Source organism: Lucilia cuprina, chromosome 5 (assembly GCF_022045245.1).
Source record: "Lucilia cuprina isolate Lc7/37 chromosome 5, ASM2204524v1, whole genome shotgun sequence".
In the NCBI taxonomy this organism is placed as follows: Eukaryota; Metazoa; Arthropoda; class Insecta; order Diptera; family Calliphoridae; genus Lucilia; species Lucilia cuprina.
In genome coordinates this window covers 63,545,167-63,568,388 of record NC_060953.1, presented here as the reverse complement: position 1 = coordinate 63,568,388, position 23,222 = coordinate 63,545,167, and the positions used below count along the sequence as shown (strand labels likewise).

At 30.0% G+C, this 23,222-nt stretch overlaps 2 protein-coding genes across 5 annotated transcripts; one reads left to right on the top strand and one right to left on the bottom strand.

Moving 5' to 3' along the window:
• Positions 1-2,136: 2,136 nt before the first annotated feature.
• Positions 2,137-2,701, top strand: LOC111688058 (vitelline membrane protein Vm32E-like). The gene has a single exon (XM_023450550.2). The coding sequence runs from the start codon at positions 2,174-2,176 to the stop codon at positions 2,468-2,470; it is 297 nt and encodes a 98-aa protein (XP_023306318.2). The 5' UTR covers positions 2,137-2,173; the 3' UTR covers positions 2,471-2,701.
• Positions 2,702-3,067: 366 nt separating this feature from the next.
• Positions 3,068-23,198, bottom strand: LOC111688046 (G-protein coupled receptor Mth2-like). 4 transcript variants are annotated; one of them, XM_023450541.2, is made up of 8 exons: positions 23,097-23,198; positions 9,630-10,308; positions 9,363-9,548; positions 9,030-9,275; positions 6,204-6,384; positions 5,939-6,139; positions 5,611-5,719; positions 3,068-3,178 (listed from the first exon to the last, which is right to left on the bottom strand). In XM_023450541.2, exons 2-7 carry the CDS (start codon positions 10,294-10,296, stop codon positions 5,611-5,613), a joined length of 1,590 nt encoding a protein of 529 aa, XP_023306309.1. In that variant the 5' UTR covers positions 10,297-10,308; positions 23,097-23,198; the 3' UTR covers positions 3,068-3,178. The 4 variants fall into 4 exon arrangements, with proteins under 4 accessions (XP_023306309.1, XP_023306304.1, XP_046807169.1 ...); XM_023450536.2 differs by having other exon boundaries at positions 22,974-23,107; XM_046951213.1 differs by lacking the exon at positions 23,097-23,198 and adding an exon at positions 22,957-22,992.
• Between the last annotated feature and the right edge of the window lie 24 nt (positions 23,199-23,222).

Genomic DNA, 23,222 nt, shown 5'->3' with positions numbered 1-23,222 from the left:
TGTAAATCCTTAAATAACGCTCCAATTGAGAAAACAATGAAAATCTGTGATCACTCATATTTCCTACTAAAAATCGATTTTTTGATGAAAAATCTTAAATTGGCTGTAAATCCTTAAATAACGCTTCAGTTGAGAAAACAATGAAAATCTGTGATCACTCATATTTCCTTCTAAAAATCGATTATCTGATGAAAAATCTTAAATTGGCTGTAAATCCTTAAATAACGCTCCAATTGTGAAAACAATGAAAATCTGTGATCACTCATATTTCCCACTAAAAATCGATTTTATGATGAAAAATCTTAAATTGGCTGTAAATCCTTAAATAACGCTCCAATTGAGAAAATAATGAAAATCTGTGATCACTCATATTTCCTACTTAAAATCGATTTTTGATGAAAAATCTTAAAATGGCTGTAATTCCTTAAATATAGCTTTAATTGAGAAAACAATGAAAATCTGTGATCACTCATATTTTCCACTAAAAATCGATTTTCTGATGAAAAATCTTAAACCAACTGTAAATCCTTAAATAACGCTCCAATTGAGAAAACAATGAAAATCTGTGATCACTCATATTTTCCACTAAAAATCGATTTTCTGATGAAAAATCTTAAATTGGCTGTAATTCCTTAAATATAGCTTTAATTAAGAAAACAATGAAAATCTGTGATCGCTCATATTTTCCACTAAAAATCGATTTTCTGATGAAAAATCTTAAATTGGCTGTAATTCCTTAAATATAGCTTTAATTAAGAAAACAATGAAAATCTGTGATCACTCATATTTCCTACTAAAAATCGATTTTTTGAAGAAAAAATCTTAAATTGGCTGTAAATCCTTAAATAACGCTCCAATTAAGAAAACATTGAAAATCTGTGATCACACATATTTTCCACTAAAAATCGATTTTTTTATGAAAAATCTTAAATTGGCAGTAAATCCTTAAATAGCACTCCAATTGAGAAAACAATGAAAATCTGTGATCACTCATATTTCCCACTAAAAATCGATTTTTTGATGAAAAATCTTAAATTGGCTGTAAATCCCTAAATAACGCTCCAATTGTGAAAACAATGAAAATCTGTGATCACTCATATTTTCCACTAACAATCAATTTTCTGATGAAAAATCTTAAAATGGCTGTAATTCCTTAAATATAGCTCCAATTGAGAAAACAATGAAAATCTGTGATCACTCATATTTCCTTCTAAAAATCGATTATCTGATGAAAAATCTTAAATTGGCTGTAAATCCCTAAATAACGCTCCAATTGTGAAAACAATGAAAATCTGTGATCACTCATATTTCCTACTTAAAATCGATTTTTGATGAAAAATCTTAAATTGGCTGTAAATCCTTAAATAACGCTCCAATTGAGAAAACAATGAAAATCTGTGATCCCTCATATTTCCCACTAAAAATAGATTTTTTGATGAAAAATCTTAAATTGGCTGTAAATCCTTAAATAACGCTCCAATTGGGAAAACAATGAAAATCTGTGATCACTCATATTTTCCACTAAAAATCAATTTTCTGATGAAAAATCTTAAAATGGCTGTAATTCCTTAAATATAGCTTTAATTAAGAAAACAATGAAAATCTGTGATCGCTCATATTTTCCACTAAAAATCGAATTGACTGTAAGTCCTTAAATAACGCTCCAATTAAGTAAACAATGCGATCACTCATATTCTCTGAACTAGAACAAACTTTGCTAGGGACTATTCTATTCAACACACTATCACATATTTTATTTATAGCAGATTAACTCTGGGTATTTTAGAAACTCAAATAACAAATTTAAAAACTGTTACTCTTATGCATTTTTCGTTTAAAGATCAATAAATGACCCACTTTATACACAAACAAATCTAAAAAAAAACAAAAATTCAGCAAAAGCCTCAAAAATTATTATTTTTTACTTAAAACGCCTTCCTACACCTGAAATATTTATTACAACGCATTGCAACGTTAACGCAAATCACTTGAATTAAAATGCGTTTTTCTGCAAGGTCAGGGAAATTATAAAAAAAAGATTTTAATTGCTGATCATAATTTCTTTTTAATGTCTTTATTCACAAATATATAAAATATGCTGCTTAACCTGAAGTTTGAGTAGTTTTTTTGTAAACGTTGGTGTCTGTCTAGCATACGGAATTACGGAAATATAATGAAATCTTTAATAGTTTTTGTATTATTGGCATTTATTTGTTTTGAAGTTGCCGTCTCAGCTGGTGCCTATAGTGGCGGAGGTGGTGGTGCTTCTATACCCTCTCCACCTTGTCCTAAAAATTACTTGTTCGGTTGTCAACCGGTAGTAACTACTGCACCATGTGGGGCTAATAAGAAACCTTCCTGTGGTGGATCAGCTGCATATTCACATCACATACCCAGATACTTGGAGGCACCATGGAATGTTTTATATGCTTATCAAACACATTATCCCTTGATACCTCAACACATATAAAATAATATTTGCAATATAAAGTTTTGATTAATTGTCAAAAAACTACTTTAAATAAACATTTTTTATATAAGTTTTTAATGAAAAATTAATAATTTTTTTCATTTTGGTAAATTTTACGTTAAAAATAATACCTTTTCAAATAAGTTGTTAAGGGATTAAGCTTTGAACATCAAAATTAAATGTCATTATACGATTTCAAAGAGTTTGAATTGGAAATTTCAACAACTGTTTCTATAAATTCTTTGTTAAACAAAATGTTTGCTAAATTCTTAGTAAACTTAAAAACATAAAGAATGTTATTACATATTTTACAATTATTTTCATTTTATTAAAAAAATATTTAAATATAAGTATAAAAAAATATATAAATATGTTACAAAAAAAAATACATTTTTAAAAAACAATTACAATTAATTTTTTTAAATAATTTCACATTTTTTCATACCATTCAATATGCTATTGAGATTCTATTAACTAAATATTAATTTATTATGAAGGCAGCTCACAATGGCACAAACACACAGACAGACACAAATTGCTAATAAACTGTGATTAGCCTAAATAATAAACGCAGGATTTGAATGTGTTGCGAGTTTAATTATACGTTAACGCGGCAATAAAACATTTAACTGGGTTTTCGAAAGACTCATTTGTGAGGTTACGGTGCGGTTATTAATTTTACTTTTACCATCTCGCAGTATTTGGAATCTGTAAAAAGGGAATAAAAAAAGTATTATTAATTGTTCTTGTCTACAAATATTTGGTTTAGTTTAGCAGTGACATATTGCTATTGTGATTAAAATTATGCAGTTATTGCTAAAAAAAAACAATAAAATCAAACATATTTCCAAAATTTTGAATAACAAGTCCACATAAAAGTTATATTAGTAGACTGGCAAATGGACTAGTTCAGTCAATACATTAGTTAAAAGGCTAGTCAATAGACTAGTCCAGTCCATAGTCATGGACTATTTCAGAGATTAGTCCATAGACCAATTCTAAAACTATTTTAAAGACTTATTCACAGACTTGTCCAAAGACTCTTCTATAGACAACTCCAAATACTTGTCCATGGACTATTCTAAAAACTAGTCTTTAGACTTGTCTAAAGACTAGTTCTAATACTTGTCTGTGGAATAAACCATAGACTTGTTTTGTTCACAGATTTGGTAATAGGCTAGTCCATTCCACAATTTAGTCATTCGGCTTTCAATAGGCTAGTCCATAGATGAGACCCAAGATTCGTCCATAACCTAAAGTCCAGTCCAAATACTAGTCCACATTATTGTTCAAAGGCTAGTCCATAGACTAGTCCAAATACTAATCCATAAACCAGTCTATATATTATTTAAAAACTTTTCAATAAACTTTAGACTTGTCGAAAGCCTAGTCCTAATATTTATCTATGAAGTAGACCATAGGCTAGTTCAGTTCACAGATTTGGTAATAGACTAGTCCATTCCACAATTTAGTCATTCGACTTTCAATAAGCTAGTCCATAAATGAGACCTAAGATTCGTCCATAACCTAAAGTCCAGTCCAAATACTAGTCCACAGTCTTGTTCAAAGGCTAGTCCATAGACTAGTCCCCAGTCTTATCCAAAAGTAAGTCCATAGACTATTCCAAATACTAATCCATAAACTAGTCTATATATTAGTCAAAAACTGTTCAATAAACTAATCTATATAATAGTCAAAAGATTAGTCCACTGACTGTTTCATAGACTTGTCCAAATACTTGTCTTAAAAATAGTTCATTGACTAGTTCCAAGAGTTTTCGGACAAGTCCATAGACTAGTCTTATGCTCTAGACTTGTCTATGAACTAGACTTCCTTTTGTCTAGTCTTTGGACAATACGAGTCTTTAGACAAGTCTATAGACTACTTATTGGAGTAGTATATAGACAAGTATTTGAACTAGGCTATGGAACAGTCTGTGGACTAGTCTTTTGACTATATTATGGACTAGTTTATGGATTAGTATAGTCCAAATACTAGTCTATAAACTTGTCGAAATACTAGTACAAATACAAGTCTTTAGAATAGTCTATAGATCATTCCAAAAACTAATCCACAGATTTATGAACAGACTTATCCCAAGGCTCTTTTATGGACAACTCCAAATACTTGTCCAAAGACTAGCCAGTCCATAAACTAGTCTAGTCCATAAACTAGTCAATAGATTCGTTCATTGACTAGTCCATAGACTAGTCAAGTCTACAGACTAGACCAAAGACTGGACAAATCTATGCAAGAGTCCAGTTCTTTAACTAGTCCATAGACTAGCCAGTAACAACCCAAGAACAAGACTAGAACTAGCCAATAGTTTATTATATTTACTAGTTTTATGATTAGTAGAATAGACTAGTACATAGACCAATTCATAGTCCATATACAAGACTTTTGCACTAGTATATTGACTCAAGAAATTAGTTTATAGACTAGTCCATAAACTGAACAATAAACAATTCTATAGCCTAATTCATGAGCTAGGCAATAGATTAGTCAATGGAAAAGTTCATGGATTATACAGCAGCCTACTGAATGAACAAGTCCTCAGATTAGCCAATGGACTAATTCATAGATTAGTCTATGGACTGTTAAGTTATCCACAGAGTAATTCAAAAACTGGTCAGTGAAAAGTTAATGGATTATTCTGTGGTCTATTAAATGGATTAGTGATATAGACTAGCCAATAGGCTTGTTTGAGAATTTATCCAAAAACTAGTTCTAAAACTAAAAATAGCCTCAGACTAGTCTTAAAACAAATCCAATGACTAGTCGAATCGAAATTGTTTCATTAATTTTAAAAATTAGTACCATTTCCAATAAACGATTTTCCATGCCTGAAACGACTTAGTATAAGTGTAAGTAAGTTTTAGTAATAAATTCCAAAGAAAATGCAGTAATAAAAAATTGAATAAATTAGTTGTTAAAAAATGCAATAATTCAGAAATCATGCTGAAAACATATACATATAAAAAAAGTTAAACACCACACCACCAATACAATAACAGAAAAAAACGTGCAAAAAAAAGTACCACAAACAAAATTTTTGCCCAAAAAATAAATAGTTTTTAATTTAGCTTTTTCAGTTTTAAAATAATAGAAAAGAATTTTATTTTTAATTAACATTTTACCTAATTTATAAATTGTAGAGCATCATTTTTACCACGATCTTCTAAAGCAAATTCATCATCAGAATAATCCGATTCAGTATTTTCAGATGGTTCTTCTTTACCCAAGATTCTATAGATTTGAATTTATCAAATTTTTTATTTATTTTATTTTTTTCGTAGAAAATAGTGAGTGGATATGGGTTACGTTTAATTAAATTAAATTATTTGTTTATTGTTTGATAATTTTAAGCAATTTTTTTAATAAAATTATAGTAGTAAATAAATATATTTTTTTAAATTAAACATAAATTTTATATTAATTTAAATAATTTTCAATTTTATAACATACCTTCGTTTCATTAATTTCAATACTTTGGGCTTCAGAACAAAACATATAAAAATTAACAGTCCCGTCATGGCATTCATAAAATCACTGATATAGTATAGAGGATTTGTGACACCGGGATGTAATTGATTTTCTATATAGGAAAATATATCCAACAGCCATGTTATGCCCATTATAAGTAATAGGCGTAAAAATAGTCCCACACTATAAAAGTGATATTAATTAAAATCTAAATTTTTTTTTCAATTAATTTCTTTTCAAAACTTACTTATTTTTGTGTAAACGTAAATTACGACTTTTATCATTGCCTCCATCATTCATGGTGACCTTTTTTATTTCTTTCTGAATTATGAGTATTTTGTGTAGGGTCATTATAAAGAATGCTGTATCCAATAGTATAATGATAAGATTTATGCCAAAAAAGTAAATCATGGCAGACCAATCGTTAGCTGAAAAAATATTAATTGAAAAATTAAAACAAATGTTTTAACCATCAGTTCAAGAGAACAGAAATTCTGCGAAAAAGTTATTTTTGCAAAATTAAGACCCTCACCCATAACTTGTAGATTTTTAAAATTAAATTGTATTTAAGAGTTCGTATATGTCATCTTCCTGTCAAAATTGTCATGTTTTTTTTTCTTAAACATAATTTATTAAATGTTTTTGTTTTCCAATTTAACGTTAAATTAATTTGACTATTATACACTGGACGTTGACAAATTTTTGTGGCATTAATAGCTAATGGAATATTTATAAATTAAATATATTTATATAAGTAAATATTAGCTATACCCAGTGTACTTTGCTGCGTTACATTTTCCTTAAAAATTAATAGAAATTTTAATGTTATTCATACAACATTTTAAGATTCTACCTCTAACAGTTTACCACCATATACCAAGCCCCTACTGCAAATTAATCTATTCTTTATTTCATATGGATTTCACTGATGTCCCTTAAAAAATTAATGTTTATATCTCTAATAGTTTGCAAGATATAAGCATTTTTATATAACACTAGCAATACCCAGTGTGCTTCGCTACTCCAAAAAACCATACCGCTCTCATTTTTCGAGTCTGTTATATACAAATGTATATATAGGAGATGCCACTTCCCCTTTATTATACCGGTTATTTTTCCAACAAATTTCGTATAAATGTTTCCCGCAAAGTTGGCAGTTTTCTGAAGTGTTATTTCTATTGGGCTATGACCAATTATGGACCTACTTATGTCTTCCATAATGTGTGTCTGACTCTGTTTATATATTTTCTTGACTATAGTATAGTCTAATTTTTATTCGTCAAATAGGATAATGATATCGATGTTTTAGCGTATTAGCGGTATTTTAACTTATTTCGGTATCGATATTTTAGAGTTATCGGTATGTCGACATATTTCGGTTTCGGTATATAGTAAGGTATTGAAAAGGTATTTTAGCGGTAACGATAGCTCAGCGATAACGGTTACCAACCTTGGTTTCCCGTTCAAAATTAAAGGTTTCTATTTCTAATGGTTTTCCGGATATACGAATTATTGATTTATTTGGGGGGTGCCAAGTTATTACCCAAATGTTCTCATGCAAAGAAATCTACTTTTAGTTTCCCAGATATACATATTTTTGTGTTTTATTCATATGGGAAATGCCACGCCCCATATTGCTATTCCTACTCTTTCTCCTCTCCAAAATTTTCATATGGATTTCGATGTTTCCTTTGCACAATTTTAGGATTGTATTTAATGCTATGGAAAGGAATTTTTGTATTTAATTCATATGGGAGGTGCCACGCCTACAAGTTTCAGGACATCTATTTTGCTTTAAATAATCATAATGAACACTAGCAGTTGTATTTCCTTAATTATGCAGATATAATATATATTCTTTATATGAGAGATGTCACACCCTCTTTAGATGTAGGCCTCTCATTTTCTCTACAAAAGTTTACATAAATATCGAAATTGTTAATTTTGAGAGTTCTTATGTTGCACTTCCTTAATATGTTACCTTTAAGACATATTTTATATATATGGGCGTGGCATCTCGCCTACTTGAAATATCAAAATATTTCCTTCCTAATAAACGGGAAGAATCTGTTAAAATTTCAAAGAAATCGGTTTAACCATGGAGGTTTTTAAACTTCAAATATACAAGAGAAGACACGCCCATATATTTTACATGATGGGCGTATCATCGCGTAACATATGTGGTCCAGATTCAAATTTGACAGACAGATAGATATTAAGGTTTTTTCCACTAAAAGTTACACGAAAAAAGGGAGAGCAGGGACCAAGGATAGTACACAAACTTGTAAGTTTTATCATTGAAAATTCATAAATATTTGGGGGGCTTTTTATAGGAGCTGGGGTCAAATAAGCCCCTACAATTATAAAGTTCATGAGGGTCATCAAGGCTAGTATAGAACTTGGTTTTGCAGCTTTTTGTCGAAATACGCGTAAATTAAACATAATTATGAACTTAAAAGCCCTATTTGGCGGGGATTCAGTTGTATGGGGGCTAGGTGAAATAATGTTAACTCTTTTCAAAAGGTTTCGTCTACGATACCTTAAAAGATCACGTGCCGATTTTCATTGAATTATCTCCAAAATTGCGACCTGTAGTTTGATTATAAGGTTTACAAGCCCTATTCGGGGGTTCAGTTATATGGGGGCTAGGTGAAATAATGGACCGATCAATCTGTAGTTTGATTACGGACAGACAGACGGACGGAAGGACAGAAAATGATTCTAAGCCGATTGGTACACTTAAAAGTAAGTATAGGACCAATATTATTGTTCGTTACCCTACTCCTCCCTACAAAAGTGATGTAGGATAGAAACAATTTATATAAAGTGCCTGTAGAATGTAGTCACAGAAAGCTTTTCTGTATAATGAAGACATGAGCTTTATGAAATCATTAAAACTGATTTTTTTGTTGTTGCACAGTATAGTTGAACAACGAATTAATCACTTACACTTATGTATATCTAACGATAACGATATCTTGCCTATAGCTCTTATCAAATTTCGATTACCCCTCTATACCGTAACAATTAAAAGAAATATACTTATAAAGAAACAAATCAATTTATTACTCACTTTTCAACCAACAATAATCATCACCAATACCCGGTTTATAATACGGATCCATATCCGAATTCTGTATAATCATAACAATACAAGTCAAACAAAAGGGAACACCCCAGGCATATGTTGAGTACATAATAAAGCGTTTACGTTGACCAATACGTATAGGACCAGTGATACGGAAATTTTGCCACAAATCAAAACTAATAACACTGAGCCAAAAGAAGGCAGCCATAAAAGAGAAATAACCAATATAACCTGAAATTAAAAAAACAACAACAAAAAAGAAACACAAATGTAATTCAATCTTGCAATTGTACGAATAATTACACATTGACACTGTACCTAAACTGCTGCAAACAAAATTGGCAAATATCACTTCGGATAAGGTAATGGTACTTAAAACGCTGTAACCCACAGCCAGTGAGGTTAAATACGATATTAAACATTTGCCATGAAGATTGCGTAGTTCCGGTATAAAGAGATAGACAAATATGGTTAAAACTATAAATGGCACTGATATGGCCATGGCTAGAAAGGAAAATTTGTAAAATGTTTAACATTAGTAATTGAAATTTAATATCAATAGTTGTTTTTTTTTAATAAACTTACCAATATTGTTGATACGATTGGATAGTGTGGCTTCATTGGGTATGGGACAATTCATGGGATTTAGTACCCAGGTGCCATCACTCATATTTTGAGGCATTAGACAATAATCTCTTTTACTTATATATGACTGATCGAAATGACGATATATGGTGCCATTCTCAAATATATCCCATTTATCATCTTCATCCTCTTGTGGCATCAATGGATAGCCACCCTCACAGGGTACACCCTGTATGACAACAAACTGTCTGATGGCATGTGTCTTTAGCCGAGAGCCATTGTTATAGATCACCTCTAAATAGGGATCATATTCTAACTCCTCCTTCAATTCATTTTCTGAACACATTCGTGACATATTCGTTATTAATTCTTTGGTAGGATGACAACAAAACTTTATGCAATTTCTTCCCTTACAAATACAGCCACGTAAATGCGGCTCCACAGGCAGACGTCTGCCATCGTAAATCTCTTCAAAATCATATACACCCACTAAATCCGGTGGTATGACTATACCTTCATATGCATACAAATAGGAACCATTATCAAACTGTAAGGCATTCGTTAGATTAACTGTATCTTCAAAGGCACAATTTGGTATCTCTGTGTTGTGGTAAATTTGGAAAACAGCAAATAATATATAAATTCCCAAGTAAGTTTTTAAGTTCATAGTTAGTAATACCTGTAATGACAGAGAAACGTACAGAGATGAGGGGCTATACTTGTGTAGTAAGTTAACATGTTGTAAAAATATGTTTGAATTGTTATTTTTTACATTTACTACGTGTACAATAAGACAAATGTTTGCTTTTGGCAAGCGAGAGAAATAAAAAAAAAATAATTGAATGACTTGAAAACCTTACAGCGCCAAATCACTTCTAAAACTAATCAATTACATAGATCGTGAACATTGTTGGGAATATATAAATATAAATTGTTTTCAACATTTAGGAGTCAGTAGGACAAACAATCAGATATAAGTAGACAATACGCTACAGTCAGTTAAAATAAGTGAGTACGAAATATATAGATGGAACTACTAATAACTTCATGGATTTTATAAAGTCCGTACGACTTTTCTCTATAACACTATCGGATCCAGAAGTGAGGACCTGCGTATTTTCAATTCTAAAGAGAACAAACTATGACAACTGCTTGGAGAGTTTTTATTTTGGAGTTGTTTATTTAAAGAGTAGGGGCACTGGTGCTTAGGAAATCACAGCTTTGGATGTATTACAAAAAAACATCAACCTAAAGGGGATAAAGACCTCCCACATTTTCGAGAAGATTATGATTCTTCAATGGAAATTAAAAAAAAATCGCTAAATCGCTAAATCGCTTTTTAGGCTATAATTGTCATGAAACCATGCCAAAAAGAGTCCATTTCACTATTGTATTTATCATTAAACTATCTTTTTTGTGTTTCCACGATTGTTATAAAACAATAAAAAAGTAAGATGGAAACAGCTGTTTTACTTTTTATACCCTACACCACTATAGTGGGGAGGGTATTATGCGTTTGTGCTAAAGTTTGTAACACCCAAAAATATTGGTCCTAGACCCACCTTAAAGTATACCAATCGCCTCAGAATCACTTTCTGAGTCGATCGCTATTGAAAATGGTTCAAATCGGTCCATTATTTCTCCTAGCCCCCATACAACCGTACCCCCCGAATCGGGCCTTTAGGCTAATAAGTACGTTAAATGTTTTATAATGTCAACAAAAATCAGCAAAAATTAGTTTTATAGAACAATAAATGACAATACTAATTTTTGTTGTGATCGGGCCTCATTTGACCCTAGTCCCCAAACAGACTCCCCTTCAGAAAATGACTTGAAAGTCAAAATTAACTTATAATTACTTATAAAACGATTAAAATCTACATAAATGACTTTGAAGTAGACGTAAATTGGTAGACGTATCTACCAAAATTTACAAGGATAGGCCCATATTTACCCCTTCTTCCCTATGAGCCCTCTTGTAAAAAATCTCTTTTTTTGTCAACAATAAGTAAAAATATTCCACAATAAAACAAATTAAATGCTTTATTAAAAAATTCAAAATTTTAACATACTGAATGGTGTAGGGTATCATATGGTCGGAAATGTCCGACTATAAATTCATACTTGTTTTATATGTGTTAACATAAATGTACATTGGTGATCTAAATCGTTAAATCATTTCTAAAAATGAAGACATCCATAAGTCAAATTTATATCCGTATTTTTCTTTTTTCAATGTGTTATTGTTTTATGACTTATTGCGTCTACACGATCCCATCCGTCTTATTTACGCATAATTTTGACAGATCATATTACATGGGGGCTCGTGTGAAGGCGACTTAAGGGAAAACTGTGCTGCAACATATATTCTTTAGAAAATGTTATGTCAGCCTATATTAACACTGGATGGGGTTAATATGGATGTACACAAACATCAGAAGAAACTAATAATATACCTGATGATATAGAGATGCACATAGTACCTATGTACAAAAAACAAAAGAGGAGTTTCTTTAAAAAAATACAAAATTTTTAGAGTGGTTGCAAGAACACAAATACGACATACCCAAGTCAGACAATATCAGATTTAAAGAAGATTATTTTCTTGTTAACAATAATTGTATGTTCAAAATAAATATTACTAAAACATTCCCAATATACTCTTTCGCTTCAGTGAATCTTTTTTATGCGCTTATGCCACACATTCATATGAATTTCATTGCACATTTCAAAAGTTCATAGTTCTTCTTAACTTTTGTTCCAAAAAATTCTTGTTTATTTTTACTCATACCAAAATACAAAAAGCAACAGTCACACTTTAATACGGGTACTTGTCTCTGATGGCATCAACAATTTAGCTGTTTTTTTTACCAAAAATACACTTGAAGATACCCGTGACGTTAACTTGGCCATAAAGTGCATTAAACTGTATTTCATTACGGAAAGTAATAAAATAAATAAAACCATGATGGCATAATAAAAGAAGCAACAAGTAAATTTAACAAAAAATGTTTTTCTTTTTTTCTTTGAAGAAATTGTATTGAATACACTTGAGTTGTATCAGATGCAGTCCTATAAGTATTCGCATGTTTGTCTGTCCGTATGACACAGAGTGTGTGCTAAATGAATGAACTTTCGTATCTGAAATCAGGCATGGAAAAGTGAAATTAGACTATGGAATAGACTATAGATAAGACTATAGACTAGACTAGACTATAGACTAGACTAGACTATAGACTAGACTAGACTATAGACTAGACTATAAACTGGACTATAGACTAGACTATAGACTAGACTATAGACTAGACTATAGACTAGACTATAAACTAGACTATAGACTAGACTATAGACTAGACTATAATAGACTAGACTATAGACTAGACTATAGACTAGACTATAGACTAGACTATAGACTAGACTATAGACTAGACTATAGACTAGACTATAGACTAGACTATAGACTAGACTATAGACTAGACTATAGACTAGACTATAGACTAGACTATAGACTAGACTATAGACTAGACTATAGACTAGACTATAGACTAGACTATAGACTAGACTATAGACTAGACTATAGACTAGACTATAGACTAGACTATAGACGAGACTATAGACTAGACTATAGACTAGACTATAGACGACACTATAGACTAGACTATAGACTAGACTATAGACTAGACTATAGACTAGACTATAGACTAGACTATAGACTAGACTATAGACTAGACTATAGACTAGACTATAGACTAGACTATAGACTAGACTATAGACTAGACTATAGACTAGACTATAGACTAGACTATAGACTAGACTATAGACTAGACTATAGACTAGACTATAGACTAGACTATAGACTAGACTATAGACTAGACTATAGACTAGACTATAGACTAGACTAGACTATAGACTAGACTATAGACTAGACTATAGACTAGACTATATGACTAGACTATAGACTAGACTATAGACTAGACTATAGACTAGACTATAGAGACTAGACTATAGAGACTAGACTATAGACTAGACTATAGACTAGACTATAGACTAGACTATAGACTAGACTATAGACTATACTATAAGACTAGACTATAGACTAGACTATAGACTAGACTATAGACTAGACTATAGACTAGACTATAGACTAGACTATAGACTAGACTATAGACTAACTATAGACTAGACTATAGACTAGACTATAGACTAGACTATAGACTAGACTATAGACTAGACTATAGACTAGACTATAGACTAGACTATAGACTAGACTATAGACTAGACTATAGACTAGACTATAGACTAGACTATAGACTGGACTATAGACTAGACTATAGACTGGACTATAGACTAGACTATAGACTAGACTATAGACTAGACTATAGACTAGACTATAGACTAGACTACAGACTAGACTATAGACTAGACTATAGACTAGACTATAGACTAGACTATAGACTAGACTATAGACTAGACTATAGACTAGACTATAGACTAGACTACAGACTAGACTATAGACTAGACTATAGACTAGACTATAGACTAGACTATAGACTAGACTGTAGACTATACTATAGACTAGACTAGTCTAGTTTATAGTCTGATATCAGATTACAACTATTGGGTTTGACCGATAATGACTTAACACATATTAGTATAGGGTATTACAAACAAATGTATCAGTTACTGGAAGGAAATACCACTAAAATTCATCTTAACAATTAACATAAAAATATAAATATCAGTATTTATAAATATTAACATTTTAAATTGTTGTACAAAAGTGTGAAATTTTACTCAGCCAAACATTAGTTTGCAAACTACACATACAAATCTTGAATATTAATTTTAAGGAACAGTGGGTTGGAGGATGGAAAAATGCTCCTTAAATTATACAAAATAGAAAATTTGTTTCTATTAAAATATATCGAACATTTTTTGAATTTAGCACATTCTAGATTTTAATGTCCAGTTCCAGGAAATATTTGAATGGGACTTAGTTCTTAGTTAATAACACTAAAAAGTTAAAAGAGATTATTTAAACATTATTACTAGACCAAATGCCTTAGCAGTTTTATAGCTAAAGTTGAACGATCCATGTTACCCTATCTTCCAAACTTATCATGAACAGTCAAGATAATAAATATGAATGAAAAAAATAATTTTTGTCGGTAGAGAAGAATAAACTTGGATGACTTCTCTTAAGCCCTTTTATATCATTGCTAATTTGCATTCAATTCAAAAATTTTATAAACTCGCATAACAACCGAAACACTAACTCCGTTATCCACAAATAACAAATTAGCAGGAAAAAAGCAGAGAATCGAATATGGAATATAAATAATTTTTAATTTTATGTCATACCGACAAAATACTTACCGCCTTATGCAAAAACGATTATTAAGTTAACAATGGTTGTTAAAACCAGTTTTTATATGGAAAAAGTGTGTAGTAAACCATTGTTAACTTTAATATTCGTTTTTGCATAAGGCCCTTATTCTTTAAACTTCTATCAAGTGTGTGAAAAAAAAACTTAAATTCGTTGGAAAGTGTATGAAGGTAGGTGTATGCATTTAAATTTTAATATGTTTGTGCTTACAACACTTTTGTGACAGACTGTAAAGACCACCCGTGTATTTTTTGCAAAAGCTTACAAAATATTTATGATATAATACTAGAGGCAGACATTAATTTGGATTTATTTTCTTGGAGTTTTTTTTTTTAATTAGGCCGACATTGATGATCATTCTAAAGAAAAATCATAAAAATTTAATTGGCTGAAACTTAATTGGGCTATTTTATTTATACAATGCTAAAGCATTGATGTTTAGCCTAATTGCCAAACAATTATACAAATCCCAATTAATTGGACTAAATCCATTATAATTGTTTTAAGAGAATGTTTGTTTTTTTTTTTTTTTGTAAATAAAATCACTTATTCCATATCAAAAATAAATCATACTTGAAGTTGTTTTAATTTCATATTTTTTGTGCTTTTTAATTAATTTTCATCTTTAGTGTGTTGTTGTTGTTAATAAATATTTAATATTATGCGTCATTAAACTTGTCCTCTACTTCAGCGAAAATAATTATTTAATCGTAATTTAAATAATTTATGTTAAATATGATTAATTTTTTAATTTTTTTTTATATGAAGTACACATAAATATTAAGTTATTTGTAAAAGTTATTATTATAAAAATTATTTAGAAATTTTAATAAAAGAACTTTATTATTTATGTATGGAATTTTAAGTATTAAAGTGGGAATTCTTATGTAAGTATTGAATTAATGATTAAAACATGGATAGACTTGCCAATATTGGGTTCTTATAAATGGGTATTACACAAAAGTGTTTTAAATGAATGTACTATGGAGCGTTATGTGAAGGTAAAATTTTGCTGATGGGACTTCCCCAAAGCTATTAATAGACATACACGTTGTCGTGCTTAGCAATTATTTCATAAGTGCGGTTTGAGGTACTGCCACACGATAAGATAATATGTGCCGACTTTACAGGCTCATACGTATTAGTCTTTGTAATACAACCTAATTAACTAACTAACTAACTAACTAACTAACTAACTAACTAACTAACTAACTAACTAAACTAACTAACTAGTCTATAGTCCAGTCTATAGTCCAGTCTATAGTCTTGTCTATAGTCTTGTCTATAGTCTTGTCTATAGTCTAGTCTATAGTCTGGTCTATAGTCTAGTCTATAGTCTAGTCTATAGTCTAGTCTATAGTCTAGTCTATAGTCTAGTCTATAGTCTAGTCTATAGTCTAGTCTATAGTCTATTCTATACTCTAGTCTATAGTCTAGTCTATAGTCTAGTCTATAGTCTAGTCATATAGTCTATAGTCTATAGTCTAGTCTATAGTCTAGTCTATAGTCTAGTCTATATCTAGTCTATAGTCTAGTCTATAGTCTAGTCTATAGTCTAGTCTATAGTCTAGTCTATAGTCTAGTCTATAGTCTAGTCTATAGTCTAGTCTATAGTCTAGTCTATAGTCTAGTCTATAGTCTAGTCTATAGTCTAGTCTATAGTCTAGTCTCTATAGTCTAGTCTATAGTCTAGTCTATAGTCTAGTCTATAGTCTAGTCTATAGTCTAGTCTATAGTCTAGTCTATAGTCTAGTCTATAGTCTAGTCTATAGTCTAGTCTATAGTCTAGTCTATAGTCTAGTCTATAGTCTAGTCTATAGTCTAGTCTATAGTCTAGTCTATAGTCTAGTCTATAGTCTAGTCTATAGTCTAGTCATAGTCTAGTCTATAGTCTAGTCTATAGTCTAGTCTATAGTCTAGTCTATAGTCTAGTCTATAGTCTAGTCTATAGTCTTAGTCTATAAGTCTAGTCTATAGTCTAGTCTATAGTCTAGTCTATAGTCTAGTCTATAGTCTAGTCTATAGTCTAGTCTATAGTCTAGTCTATAGTCTAGTCTATAGTCTAGTCTATAGTCTAGTCTATAGTCTAGTCTATAGTCTAGTCTATAGTGTAGTCTATAGTGTAGTCTATAGTTTAGTCTATAGTCTAGTCTATAGTGTAGTCTATAGTCTAGTCTATAGTCTAGTCTATAGTGTAGTCTATAGTCTAGTCTATAGTGTAGTCTATAGTCTAGTCTATAGTGTAGTCTATAGTCTAGTCTATAGTCTAGTCTAGTCTATAGTCTAGTCTATAGTCTAGTCTATAGTCTAGTCTATAGTCTAGTCTAGTCTATAGTCTAGTCTATAGTCTAGTCTATAGTCTATAGTCTAGTCTATAGTCTAGTCTATAGTCTAGTCTATAGTCTAGTCTATAGTCTAGTCTATAGTCTAGTCTATAGTCTAGTCTATAGTCTAGTCTATAGTCTAGTCTATAGTCTAGTACTATAGTCTAGTCTATAGTCTAGTCTATAGTCTAGTCTATAGTCTAGTCTATAGTCTAGTCTATAGTCTAGTCTATAGTCTAGTCTATAGTCTAGTCTATAGTCTAGTCTATAGTCTAGTCTATAGTCTAGTCTATAGTCTAGTCTATAGTCTAGTCTATAGTCTAGTCTATAGTCTAGTCTATAGTCTAGTCTATAGTCTAGTCTATAGTATCAAGTCTATAGTCTAGTCTATAGTCTAGTCTATAGTCTAGTCTATAGTCTAGTCTATAGTCTAGTCTATATGTCTAGTCTATAGTCTAGTCTATAGTCTAGTCTATAGTCTAGTCTATAGTCTAGTCTATAGTCTAGTCTATAGTCTAGTCTATAGTCTAGTCTATAGTCTAGTCTATAGTCTAGTCTATAGTCTAGTCTATAGTCTAGTCTATAGTCTAGTCTATAGTCTAGTCTATAGTCTAGTCTATAGTCTAGTCTATAGTCTAGTCTATAGTCTAGTCTATAGTCTAGTCTATAGTCCTAGTCTATAGTCTAGTCTATAGTCTAGTCTATAGTCTAGTCTATAGTCTAGTCTATAGTCTAGTCTATAGTCTAGTCTATAGTCTAGTCTATAGTCTAGTCTATAGTCTAGTCTATAGTCTAGTCTATAGTCTAGTCTATAGTCTAGTCTATAGTCTAACTAACTAACTAACTAACTAACTAACTAACTAACTAACTAACTAACTAACTAACTATCTAACTAACTAACTAACTAACTAACTAACTAACTAACTAACTAGCCAACTAACTAACTAAGTAACTAACTAACCAACTAACTAACTAGTCTATAGTCCAGTCTATGGTCTTTTCTATAGTCTAGTATATAGTCTAGTCTATAGTCTAACTTACTAACTAACTAATTAACTTAACTAACTAACTAAAACTCATGATGAACTGTTTTGTCGGGGATCACTTGTATGAGGGTGTCCGAGACTATAGACTAGACTATAGACTAGACTATAGACTAGACTACAGACTAGACTATAGACTAGACTATAGACTAGACTATAGACTAGACTATAGACTAGACTGTAGACTATACTATAGACTAGACTAGTCTAGTTTATAGTCTGATATCAGATTACAACTATTGGGTTTGACCGATAATGACTTAACACATATTAGTATAGGGTATTACAAACAAATGTATCAGTTACTGGAAGGAAATACCACTAAAATTCATCTTAACAATTAACATAAAAATATAAATATCAGTATTTATAAATATTAACATTTTAAATTGTTGTACAAAAGTGTGAAATTTTACTCAGCCAAACATTAGTTTGCAAACTACACATACAAATCTTGAATATTAATTTTAAGGAACAGTGGGTTGGAGGATGGAAAAATGCTCCTTAAATTATACAAAATAGAAAATTTGTTTCTATTAAAATATATCGAACATTTTTTGAATTTAGCACATTCTAGATTTTAATGTCCAGTTCCAGGAAATATTTGAATGGGACTTAGTTCTTAGTTAATAACACTAAAAGTTAAAAGAGATTATTTAAACATTATTACTAGACCAAATGCCTTAGCAGTTTTATAGCTAAAGTTGAACGATCCATGTTACCTATCTTCCAAACTTATCATGAACAGTCAAGATAATAAATATGAATGGAAAAAAATTTTTTTGTCGGTAGAGAAGAATAAACTTGGACTTCTCTTAAGCCCTTTTATATCATTGCTAATTTGCATTCAATTCAAATATTTTATAAACTCGCATAACAACCGAAACACTAACTCCGTTATCCACAAATAACAAATTAGCAGGAAAAAAGCAGAGAATCGAATATGGAATATAAATAATTTTTAATTTTATGTCATACCGACAAAATACTTACCGCCTTATGCAAAAACGATTATTAAGTTAACAATGGTTGTTAAAACCAGTTTTTATATGGAAAAAGTGTGTAGTAAACCATTGTTAACTTTAATATTCGTTTTTGCATAAGGCCCTTATTCTTTAAACTTCTATCAAGTGTGTGAAAATAAAACTTAAATTCGTTGGAAAGTGTATGAAGGTAGGTGTATGCATTTAAATTTTAATATGTTTGTGCTTACAACACTTTTGTGACAGACTGTAAAGACCACCCGTGTATTTTTTGCAAAAGCTTACAAAATATTTATGATATAATACTAGAGGCAGACATTAATTTGGATTTATTTTCTTGGAGTTTTTTTTTTTAATTAGGCCGACATTGATGATCATTCTAAAGAAAAATCATAAAAATTTAATTGGCTGAAACTTAATTGGGCTATTTTATTTATACAATGCTAAAGCATTGATGTTTAGCCTAATTGCCAAACAATTATACAAATCCCAATTAATTGGACTAAATCCATTATAATTGTTTAAGAGAATGTTTGTTTTTTTTTCTTTTTTGTAAATAAAATCACTTATTCCATATCAAAAATAAATCATACTTGAAGTTGTTTTAATTTCATATTTTTTGTGCTTTTTAATTAATTTTCATCTTTTAGTGTGTTGTTGTTGTTAATAAATATTTAATATTATGCGTCATTAAACTTGTCCTCTACTTCAGCGAAAATAATTATTTAATCGTAATTTAAATAATTTATGTTAAATATGATTAATTTTTATTTTTTTTTATATGAAGTACACATAAATATTAAGTTATTTGTAAAAGTTATTATTATAAAAATTATTTAGAATTTTTAATAAAAGAACTTTATTATTTATGTATGGAATTTTAAGTATTAAAGTGGGAATTCTTATGTAAGTATTGAATTAATGATTAAAACATGGATAGACTTGCCAATATTGGGTTCTTATAAATGGGTATTACACAAAAGTGTTTTAAATGAATGTACTATGGAGCGTTATGTGAAGGTAAAATTTTGCTGATGGGACTTCCCAAAGCTATTAATAGACATACACGTTGTCGTGCTTAGCAATTATTTCATAAGTGCGGTTTGAGGTACTGCCACACGATAAGATAATATGTGCCGACTTTACAGGCTCATACGTATTAGTCTTTGTAATACACCTAATTAACTAACTAACTAACTAACTAACTAACTAACTAACTAACTAACTAACTAACTAACTAGTCTATAGTCCAGTCTATAGTCCAGTCTATAGTCTTGTCTATAGTCTTGTCTATAGTCTTGTCTATAGTCTAGTCTATAGTCTGGTCTATAGTCTAGTCTATAGTCTAGTCTATAGTCTGGTCTATAGTCTAGTCTATAGTCTAGTCTATAGTCTAGTCTATAGTCTAGTCTATAGTCTAGTCTATAGTCTAGTCTATAGTCTAGTCTATAGTCTAGTCTATAGTCTAACTAACTAACTAACTAACTAACTAACTAACTAACTAACTAACTAACTAACTAACTATCTAACTAACTAACTAACTAACTAACTAACTAACTAACTAACTAGCCAACTAACTAACTAAGTAACTAACTAACCAACTAACTAACTAGTCTATAGTCCAGTCTATGGTCTTTTCTATAGTCTAGTATATAGTCTAGTCTATAGTCTAACTTACTAACTAACTAATTAACTTAACTAACTAACTAAAACTCATGATGAACTGTTTTGTCGGGGATCACTTGTATGAGGGTGTCCGATATTTCCCATTTGTAATACCCATTTGTTATGCCGAAAGTTATGTTAAAGTAATTTTCTGAAAGTTAACTTATATGAACCGAACCTTTTACGTTAAGCTGGTCTATTGTGATCTCAACAGACACACTAAAGGACATGGCATGGTTTCATAATTTAAAAAGGACCTTCAATAAATATCATCCAAAATTTTTGTAGGGGAGTATAAAAATTGTTGTAGGTGCCTAAACTCACCATAGTTGGCAGTTTATTCTATTAATAATTAATAAAAAATTAAAAATTTTTGAAGAGTTAACGTAATTTCAAATATGTATGTATGTAAGACATTTAAAAAACGCAGGTAAAGCCCAATTAATTACATTTTTGATAACCATTTACATCAAATAAATCTGAATATGCAAATTCTGCATTAACTTTTAAACACAAAACCTATTAAACAAAATAGATGATTTGCAAAGATTTCTTAAAAACCTCTTAAATCATCATGCTATTAAAATCCATATATTTTAATATTTATAAGCTAAACAATGCGACACACAATCCCATTCATATCCTATAAATACTTTGATTTATTAAAACGATTAATATCATCTTCATCGTTTTATTTGGGGGTTTTGTTTTAGACAACGAACATTGTGTACGTGAAATTGTTTGTCCCCATAAACAATTATGAACAATCCAAAAAAGAAAAAAAAAACAAATAGTACCCCATGCTAAATTGTGTGACGGCTGACTGCATCGTTTTCGTATTTAAAATATGTACAAAACTGCACATGCAAATATTTATTTGTTGTTTAAATAAAAACAAATACATTACGTTTAGCTTTTTTTGGGTGTGTTGTTTATTTATGTACGTACGAATATGCAAATTTGTTTGAAATAAAGTATTTAATGGATACATCTTTATTATGGTTACTTTGTAGAGTGTTGTTGTTGTACCCTACATACCGGAAAAATGTTTTATGACTATGATAACATGTCCACATCTACTATAAAGATGGGAAACTGTTCGAAATAAACTTAAGTTAAACAAGTGCGGATCCACGAGAGAGAAGGAAAATTTATAGTATATATAGTCTAGTATATAGTCTAGTCTATAGTCTAGTCTATAGTCTAGTCTATAGTCTAGTCTATAGTCTAGTCTATAGTCTAGTCTATAGTCTAGTCTATAGTCTAGTCTATAGTCTAGTCTATAGTCTAGTCTATAGTCTAGTCTATAGTCTAGTCTATAGTCTAGTCTATAGTCTAGTCTATAGTCTAGTCTATAGTCTAGTCTATAGTCTAGTCTATAGTCTAGTCTATAGTCTAGTCTATATTGTCTAGTTTTTAGTTTATAAATATATTTAAGTTTTAAATTTCACGTGTAGGGTGTAATATTGGTCATTTTTGGCCTAATTGTACTTCCTCACTTAATTTTTGGGAAGTTTGTCAGAGTTTATTAATAAACATTATTTTGTAAGTGTGTAATAAAACACTTAAATTTAAAAAAATCGCTGATTTCAACTTTACTCAATTTCAATCAATGAGATCGGTTCCAGTACAAATAAATATAAATATAAATATATTTCAGTTTAATTATTTAATGAAATTTATGGGCCAAATAGTGACCATCCAGCTACAGATGTTTTTTCATTCGTAACACAAGTCTTTAGAATAAAGGCACTTTATTTATTTGTTTTTAATCTATTGAATTTTTTTATAACTTTATTTTTTTTTTAATTTTTCTTTTTTACAGTATTTGTTGTTTTCAATTGAAATATTTAATATATCACTTTTCAACATATTTGTTTTATCAAATTCTTTATAATAAAAAAAATAATAAACAATAAAAAATACCAATAAATAATACACACTAGCAACAAAATAATTATATGTATTTAATTAATTTATTTTTTTTTTTGTAACAAAAACAATAATACTGTTTAATCACGGATTTTATAATAATTTGTTTTATTTTATTACTAAAATATCTTTACTTTTTTCAACGTCTAGTCATTGCGAATTCAAAACGTAAACTAACTTTTGTGGAGCCTCACGAAAGCAACACAAACTGAAATTCTGAAGTGGAAATTGTTATCAAAACGAATGGTTAATGAAAACCT

What these genes read in the sequence shown, in the direction of transcription:
- LOC111688058 (XM_023450550.2), top strand. Translation starts at nt 2,174, where the DNA reads ATGAAATCTTTAATAGTTTTTGTATTATTGGCATTTATTTGTTTTGAA.
- LOC111688046 (XM_023450541.2), bottom strand. Translation starts at nt 10,296, where the DNA reads ATGAACTTAAAAACTTACTTGGGAATTTATATATTATTTGCTGTTTTC. An exon ending in TGATTATTGTTGGTTGAAAA is followed by an intron (nt 6,385 to 9,029) that starts GTGAGTAATAAA and finishes ATATTTTTTCAG; the next exon opens with CTAACGATTGGTCTGCCATG. An exon ending in TTACGTTTACACAAAAATAA is followed by an intron (nt 6,140 to 6,203) that starts GTAAGTTTTGAA and finishes TCACTTTTATAG; the next exon opens with TGTGGGACTATTTTTACGCC.